This window comes from Botryllus schlosseri, chromosome 11, assembly GCF_051294905.1.
Source record: "Botryllus schlosseri isolate E-star chromosome 11, Bs_hap1, whole genome shotgun sequence".
Lineage (NCBI taxonomy): Eukaryota > Metazoa > Chordata > Ascidiacea > Stolidobranchia > Styelidae > Botryllus > Botryllus schlosseri.
In genome coordinates this window covers 19850111-19859435 of record NC_137246.1, presented here as the reverse complement: position 1 = coordinate 19859435, position 9325 = coordinate 19850111, and the positions used below count along the sequence as shown (strand labels likewise).

The following is a 9325-nucleotide window of genomic DNA, read 5'->3' as shown; positions in this document are numbered from 1 at the left end:
ACTGAATAACGAGATGAAGTATATTCGATAGCTGATCAAATAGGAATTATAAATAAAGCTATCTTGCCTGATTATTGCGTATACGAAATCATGGAAAATACAGTATGCACACTGCACACATATATGCATGTTTGTAAACATGTAAATATCAACAATGAAAACAGTTAGGCCTATTGAGTCATACATTCATGACTGACGAACAGGTTAGAGCATTCAAATTTCAATGTGGTATTACTGATTAGGTGATTATATTCACTATGTTCAACATCTACAGGTACTTGTCATATCAGCAAAAGATTACAGTCGGCTTAAATACAGAGCTGGATATCACTATCAGAAAATGAAGAAATATGAACTGTCAAGAAATTTGAAATCGATTGGAAGGAAATCATTATCAAAATGTTGAAACTTTGAGCAATTTGCCAGATTCAACACTTTGGTAATTATTTAGTAATGTAAGATGGTCTTAGGTCAAAAGAAAATGCAGTGTGACAAGTTACATGAATATTCACATTATCTAACACATTAGTTTCAGCTTTGTTTCCAAAGGGATCGGAAACGATAAATTTACTGGCCTATTTTAGATAATTGGATTTGAGACAAAAGTTCTCTATAAATAACACAGGGGGACATGAGGGATTCAACCAACAAAAATTTAGTGCTTTAACATTGAAGCCTAATTAGACCCATCTTAAAAACTCTCCAGAGAATGAATAGGATATTATAACATGATGGATCTCATGTATTGCATCCCAGTGTACATAAACGTAACTCATTTCTATAAATTTATGTAGGCCTTATATTGCAAAAAACTAACAGCTTCGTAATCTGGAAAGAGGAATTGAGGAGCAAATACGTCTTGATTATGCTTGGAACGATCTACATTACATCATGATATAGGGCATCATCTAAAGATAGACCGATTTTTCGATCCCATCTTTAATTTCTGGACGGTAATTCAAACTCGACTCATAAAAAGTAGAGATAAACTTTGGAGAGCTGCGCACATATTCAAGATAGTCAGGAGCACCCGGACACAGAACATTATCAGCTGCCATAACAGAGCCCTTTTTCAGCAATCCACATTCATCCAGTCTGATAACATCTGGCTTGTACAAGGTTTTGTCATGATCAATAAAGACAAGATCAACACTGTCAATATTGTAATCCTTCTTCAACCGTGGTATTACATCTTCCGATGACCCTTCGATGAAAGTAACTACATCACTTAATCCAGCAAACTCAACAAGGTCTTTGGCGACTTGCAGAAAACGAGGGCTGAACTCGATTGAGAAGTATTTGGTGCCAGGTTCCATCAACCTTCCATACCGTACGGCGCTGTATCCCCAGTATGCTCCAAGTTCTAACGCAATTTTGGGCTTGTGTTCACGAAAGATATCATCCACAATCGATCCTTTTTCAGGACCAATGTGCATCGATTGTCTTGCATTCTTGCTGCAAAAGTCATCTGCGACTTTTAAAACACTCTCTGGGTCGCCTTTACGCGCATTTTTCTTGATATGACCAACAATGCTGTCAATGTCAGTCACGTTTTCCATTGTTGCTATAATATTGATTACTGTATAGATATACCGATGGAGAAACAACATTTGAGTTTAACAATAGGCAATATATAGCTGCAGCCTACAGAAATTATTTGGAACTTGTATAGCATAGAATTTCAGTCTAAAATCAAACGACTAGGGCCGGGACTGTAGAGTCACACAAATTTCTATGCGGAAGTATGCAGTCGCGACTCTTAAAATTAAAAAATTGTGATTTCCATCACATACTCAAAACTCCTTGTAACTTCAAATTGCAGCTCCAACTATGCCCCAAATCGCTTCAATAAGTAATAGATTAAAACCGTCAGCCTTTTTCAATGTTATCAATGTCAATGTTAGATGCCGTTATGAGGCAGCAGATTGTAGATAACTTCCTTAGTGGAGATGGCGTCTACAAACTATAAACATGGAAGATATAATTAACCTATAAATAGCGAAGTTAACGTATCTGTTCATGTACATTTGACAACCTTTTCACTCCGGAATGTAACGCCGTAAAGCGCATAAACACAATACACTTGCGAGTTGTGACCAATGTCGAAATATGAGCTAATTTCGGCAAAAACAAAACATCAGCTGACCATAAACCTCGCGCTTCCCGCTCACTCAACCGCGCACTATTCTCATCGCTTTAGCGCCTCTAGTTCAAACGAAACTACAGTAGAAACTTCCAGTATGAATAAGATTACTAACCACGGTAGGTTAGTAATCTATAGTGTGAATCTCACTTCTGATAAAATACTATCATCAAACCAGGCCCTTACAAATTTAATCATTTACTCTTTCTAGAAAACATAAAACACATTGAAATTTGTGCAAGGAAAATACGATATTTTTCTCATGAAATAAAGTAGGTATCATAGCATTTCACATCCAAAACTGCAGACCATGCTTTATAACAGTGATTAGCCCCATAGCTCTAAGCATCAGGATTGACTCTGTGAACTCAGCGCTGTATGAGCGAAGATGACTTTATTGGACCATTTGTAGATGATGCCGCCAGCGCCGATCACATGTGCATCAAACCAAATCCCGATGTGCTCAACTGTCAAGTTGTCCATCCACTATGACAAAATTTGGTAGGCGATACTCAATTGCATATATAGTTTCCTACAACAGCTTATTATGAGGAGTTCAAACCACAGTAAAAGGATAAAAGAAGTCTGCTGCCAATCTAGCATCAATGGTAGGTCGCACTCGTAGTACTGGTTCAGGCAGAGACGAAACATCAGTGAAAGTCACGGATGAGGATATCTCCAAAGATTGTGTAGCTCCAGCAGTAGAACAGTCATTCCCAATGCACTGAAAAATACGCACACATTTAAGTTACCTGTTCAAGACCAAGTTGCTATCGGTGAAAGAGGTCACTCGTAGAAGTATTCATACATCCCCTTTTATGAGGATTTATCCACTTTTTTGAAGGTGTCCTCAGAGGACGCCCAAATGTCCTCTTTTTTGAGAATTTTGTTGAAATATAGGGTAAAATTTGAGTGAGATACAGTAAACCAGCACTGAACTAACGCTCCGGAGGCTATTTTTTAGTCAACTAACCACAAAATCGAGGAAAATTTACCATTTTTTACGGATTTTACTCCAGAATTGTGGGTCGGAAAATTCTTTTAAAAAGTGTCATAATTTCACATTTCCAAAACATGGTAACCTTACCTTTAAGGCAGGCTAGAACTATTTGGTATATGGGGAGAATATCTATGATACGAAGGCACTAATCAGGTTTAGTATTCCAGACTTTGTACTTGCATCTAATCATCTCTGTAAGGTAACTTATTGACAACAGTTAATAGTACCAACTACCAAGTGTTGGAACTTGGAATGATTTGTTTCATTAACTAGACTGAACTCGGCAAATGAGGAATATGGAATAACTCGTGACTAGGAGACAAATTTTGAGTAAATTTTCAGATCATCAAATATTCTAGTTCGCAAAGCCATTTGATAAATATTAATATACTGGATTCCACATCCATGATTGTTTTCAATATGGTTAGTTCCATCAGCAGTGACATCACAGACAAAGAAGCATTCTTATCAATATACAACATGTATTACAGCGGTGACTTTAGTACCTAGTTTAGAAAGGGTATGGTACCGAATCTGAGAAGTTCGGCGAGGTCTAGCCCAGTGGTTCCCAACGCATGGGTTGTCAATTGTCGCCCAAAATAACAATAAATATAATTGAAGATGTTAAGAGATCACAAAACTAGAAAATATATGCACCACGGCTTACTCAATGCTTAAACTCATTTCGCGTAACACTTTGATCAGTAGAAATAGTACGAGTATTTGTTTGGGTTGCAAGATTCTACCGATATGAAATATTCTTTTGAATGGGTCACCTTGAGAATGAGATTGGAACCACTGGTGTATCCTATATATATATGCGTGCGGTTGAACATAAAAAATAAAACGACACAAACTGAAGATATTTGATGACTTGACATTGACTTCAAATCAGATGATTTGACATGATTTAAGTTGATTAAAGTCAAAATTTGCAGTGACTCGAATTGAATTGTGCCCAAGGGACTTGACTTGATCCCAGCACTGATAGTGCCATAAGAAAGTGCCGTTATAAAATTTATCATTGGTTTAAATTAAGAAATGGGTAGTTTCCTTGATTTCACTTGGGAGAATGCCAGAGTGGTTTCATGTCTAGTTGGTTCCAAGCCGAATTTTAGACGGCTTGGAACAAATGGATTTTACAGATTGAATCAGCTGCCAATATCACATTTTACAAGTAGAATTTCCTGTTGGTGTAGTTGAAACTATATTCTAAAAATGAAAACTTTTTGGGTCAATGGTGAATAGGTCACCAAACATGAGACGTGACAATATGTATGTATAATCAATGAGCAAACGCAGGAGAAATCCTTACCTCAAACTGCACCGACTTTGTAACCAGCGAGTATTGGATGGACACCACCTGAGGCTGCGGATTCGACAGGCTACCGGTGTTCGCATACAAAACCGCGTAATCAATGCCTACGACTACGTTCTGACACGGTGAGCTAGTGCTATTCCCAGACACTGCCTGTAATGCAACAGAAATCATGAGCTCAAACGAATAGCAAAAGTCATATTACGTACATTCGTGTTGCTGTTAACCACCACTTGCACCCAAGATGAATCAGTCGTATTGGTGTTCCCGTAACTTGCGACTCTCGCAGTCGCACTCGGAATATTTAGAATGCTTCTTACGGTGGTGTCCAGTTCAGTACAATCCTGGCTGCTGTTGAACCTGAGATGGTATCATAAAGCATGAAACCGTCGCGGAGCAATTGCGAATGGCAAATCTTACGAAATGGTACAACCAGTTCTGGAGTCTTCCTTAAATTTAATCTGGCTTGTACTAACTGCGGTCGGACAGGAGCCATCGGTGTTGGATGACAACAACGTGAAGAGACTGCTATCCAAAGTTATAGCATCTGTGCCCCTGTACAGAATGGAAATATATATTTATCCATGCAGGATCAATCGCCATTTATGAGATATATCCTTTGTACTTTCAAATCAGGTCGAAAAATTGATGACAAGGTCAATGCTGTTGAAGTCAGTGTGCACTGCACAGTGTGCGATTATTAATTGGAATTGAATTATAATAGACTATATTCTATATCCTTCATACTTTTCTTAACTTACATGATTCCACTTCTTAACGGGTATCCGGTTACATAGCCTGGGTTACCACTTCTTGCCTCGGTTGAATTGACAACGGTTGTAGATTCAATAAAAACTATCGAAAATGTTTGGAGCAGTTCCGCTGAAGGTCCGGTAATGTCACTGACCGTGAGAAATGATACACATCCTGAAATTATGAGTTATTGATGATCAATTTATAGCTAAAATCTGTTAATTTTAGAACTATGTATTCATGAAATAGAGCGAGGTTATAGTTATATTCCATCGACACCGTCTGGGCACTTACAGCGAAAAGATAGCTCTTTTTTAAAAATTTGCAAAGATCACACAGAGATGATGGGTTTTAAGGAAATAATGAAACAGCAGGATTATTGAACTGTAGAGAGGAATAGGACCATGAGACTAGGAAGTCAGCATTGCCGATACAAAGCGAGGTTCGTATAATTTTTAAAAGTGGGCCAAACAGAAACCAAGCATTTCATGTCAGAATTTTGCATATAAAATCTTCACCCACCTGACGTTATTCCATTTCCATCATATCGCACAGTGTAAGAAATGCTGGTAGGGACATTTTGGCAAGTGGTACTTACATAAGCTATCGCTGCTGGGGTTGATCCTGTAACAAAAAGGCAAATAGGACATGGCGGAAAAATAAGAGAAAGTCATGGTAATCAATATCCAATAAGTGTATATTTAAAACTCCCCCTGGTATATAATATCAACATTTTGTACAACCTAGATTTCATGCGGAAGGTATAAGCTATTTTTTCAAGTCACATAAGTGATAGCTGGCCAGCAATTGGAATTCTACTACTACTACTACTACTACAACAACTTACCGTCACATGTAGTCACAGTGATGTCTGCAATAGAGAACAGAAATCAAATTAAATACACTCAAGTCATATAATTAGGTTATATCAAATTGTTCATTACATCAACATAAATCAGACAATAGGAATATTACTTGACTGTGATAGTTTTCCAGTAGATCATGGGCTGTTAAATTCAGCCTACATAATAAATTTGACAAGGTTGCATAAGTAAGACGCATACAGAAACATCGGTATGCCTGATCAGATGAGCAAAGCACAGAGGTGAAGAACTTCTCCATTTATTAATAATATACATTTCAACAGCTTAATTTTCTGTATATATTGACAAATTAGAAAGAATGTTACCAAATTCAACAATGGCAGTAACAGGATAGTAATGCGAGGATTCAACTTACATGTGCTAGCAGTAGAATCAGATGTATTCACTGGAGACTGAAATTGTAACAAATAGTGTAAGGTGGAGCGACAAAAACTGTGTAGACCTACTCACTGTAGCAACTTCAAAGATATTGAAGTAGGTATCAGGGTCCAGTACCGAGCCAGTGGCACAAGCAGTCGACAAATCTGAGATGCGTCTTGCGCATGAAGAAGTCCGATCGGTTAAATATGAAGCAGGATTGTAATCCAAGCAATTTCCAGTAGGACCCGCAGCAGGTAAACTAAGTGTGCTCGTTAAATTGTTTGATGTGTACCGAATATCAATTGTGTCACCACTCTGAAATACATTACAATATGAATGTAACCGTCCATTGGACACAGAACAAGTATAATAGTGCAGAGACTGTAACGGCCAGTCAGAATTTAAATGCTGTATCAAAATGCATCTACCTGATAAGTGGTTGAAGTTGTAGTTGTAGCATATGCCACATCATAACTGTATGATCCATATTCTTGTTGTAAACTATCGAAGGCTGCACTGGTGGTTATGGTGTATTGAGGGTCAATGTAGAAGTTCCACGAAGTGTCTAAATTAAAATATGTCGGCTACCGGTTGTATATGGTTTGGAGGAGACAATTTTAATAAAAATCACGAGTTGATGAGTGTATTGAGAAATTATTTTACAACGTATTTAGACAGCACAGTGGGTAAACCTGTTATAAATGAACTATATCACTTGGCAATAATGAACATTACACTGGCATAACTTCAACAAATCTAAATGGCAAATTATTTTAGGTATTATAAAACAATATATAATCTGCTAGTATAGCAGCTTCACTCAAGTTTCTTATAATGCTTCAAATATACTTGGTCCAACCTCTTTGCGTAGTTATGCAAAATACTCCGGTTGTAGATTGCTGCACTGATGAAGGGGCGTTGTTTACATATACAAGTTCATTAACGCACAGTTTAGAGTCCTCACTGAAATAGACAGCATGGAAATCATCATTAAAATAATATATGGAACTGAAAAGTAGTACTTGTATGTGGCAGTCGAACACTCGAATATAGCGATTGAAGCTTGGGAGCAGTCTGGATCACAGCAGCAGTTCGCATCGCACGCATTTCCCGTCAAATCACACGAGCATGTAACAGCTGTGAAACGTAAAAAATCACGAGGATTCAAGACAGCGATTGGACAGTCCTACAACAACTCACCAACTTGACAATGTGTCCTCGGAATTATTGATTGGAAAAATATCAAAAATGGTAAGAATCTACGAATTACCTCCATTTCCTGCCCAATGACAACATACGTGAATACGATAGTTGGAAGCAAAACTAAGACCTTAACGTTATTTAGTGGTAACACGCAAAGCTTCTACGATACGTCCACTGGCTTAGATACATTGACTAGCTAAAATAGCATCATCAAAGTTAACAGGAATTTCAAGCTTCATAACAAATTAGAATTTTCTACTGGTTTCGTAAACAGTGGAGCGTAACCGAGAAGTTTACTATAGATACCACTAGGGGGAAACATAAAATCATGAGGATAAAATTCTGGCAACCATGGCTGAATCAATAGCAATGATATATCATTGCTTTAGAAATAAATGAATCGTTTGTATTCGATAATGAAACTCTATTTATGAAGAATACTTTTGGTTCGAATATTCATATGCTATGTTAGGTAGGGTTACCATATGTTGGAATCGGGAAAGGACGTACACTTCTTAGCTATCTACATGTCCATTATATTTACCCGACAGTGATTATTACGTAGGGGGACTCGCCGAATGGCGACAGCTAACCCGACAGATTCGCCGTTTTACATGTCACAGGTTTATCTATCGAAACTACACATAGCATTACATTCGATAGTTTATAATTAGTTTATTAATATTCATCCATGTGATGTTTTCCATTGCATAGTTGTCAGAGGCAAATAAGAACGCATATCACTGCAAAAGGAGTTGTTTGGAACTGGAACTGGAACTGTGAAACTTTAGGCAGCCTATTGATGTGCCATGTATATTCCGAATAGGACCGGTTCTCAACGTGAATAACCTTAGTGAACACTTGAAGTTCACAAATATGCTACAACAAACATTTTTACAGCCTAAATTATAATATGTTTGGCAAAGCAGGTTGTTTTGTATCGGAAGCTAAATTGGCTCTTCCATATCAGATTCGTTTCGTACGGTACTTTAGACATATCGCCATTCGACGATATAATTATACCCACAGGTGCTTAAAGTCACTTATAATGTTATAAAACTGACTTAAAATCAATTATACAGCCATGGAAATACCTAAACCAAACTAAAATCTCAGGACGAACGTTTCCGTTACCCGATATACGCGATTTCCCCTGCTGTTTTATCGGATAATCTCGCGAGACAATTTTGCCCGACAAATTTGCGTCGTCTGTGACGCACGAATGCGTAACCTTACGTCGGGTAATTTGTCGGGACATCTAGCGACATGTAGATAGTAGATATGTAGAAGTTAGTTTACAGCTGATTTTGAAATATTTACTGGAAATCTTGCTGTGTTGACTAAAAACAAATACTTGTCTGGTGTCGTCTAAAAAAAAAGTCATTTTCGGATCTGACTCCCGCGTGGACGCATAGTAACCCTACTGTTAGGCAGTGTTGGGATGACTCGAGTCATGACTTGACTCGAGTCAGACTCGAGTCACCTTTTTCGTATGACTTGACTTGACTCGAGTCACTTTGCTAAAATGACTTGACTTGACTTGACTCGGCGTATCAAAAATGTGGATTGACTCGTGACTCGGAGCAAAATTTCACGAGTCAATTTCAAGTCATTAAGTAATCGGTGTCGATAAAAATATGTAACTTGCGTATGTTTGGATTTTC

At 37.8% G+C, this 9325-nt stretch overlaps 2 protein-coding genes across 2 annotated transcripts; both read right to left on the bottom strand.

Annotated features, from left to right (window-relative positions):
- LOC145450547 (catechol O-methyltransferase-like) lies at positions 1 to 1579 on the bottom strand. Its single transcript, XM_080329068.1, has one exon. It carries the CDS (start codon positions 1557 to 1559, stop codon positions 909 to 911), a length of 651 nt encoding a protein of 216 aa, XP_080185194.1. The 5' UTR covers positions 1560 to 1579; the 3' UTR covers positions 1 to 908.
- Positions 1580 to 2325: 746 nt separating this feature from the next.
- Positions 2326 to 7911, bottom strand: LOC145450541 (tectonic-3-like). The gene is made up of 13 exons (XM_080329063.1): positions 7659 to 7911; positions 7481 to 7595; positions 7318 to 7421; positions 6887 to 7023; positions 6549 to 6773; positions 6454 to 6490; positions 6062 to 6085; positions 5737 to 5838; positions 5223 to 5388; positions 4882 to 5016; positions 4671 to 4821; positions 4459 to 4614; positions 2326 to 2867 (listed from the first exon to the last, which is right to left on the bottom strand). Exons 1-13 carry the CDS (start codon positions 7732 to 7734, stop codon positions 2700 to 2702), a joined length of 1596 nt encoding a protein of 531 aa, XP_080185189.1. The 5' UTR covers positions 7735 to 7911; the 3' UTR covers positions 2326 to 2699.
- Positions 7912 to 9325: the final 1414 nt, after the last annotated feature.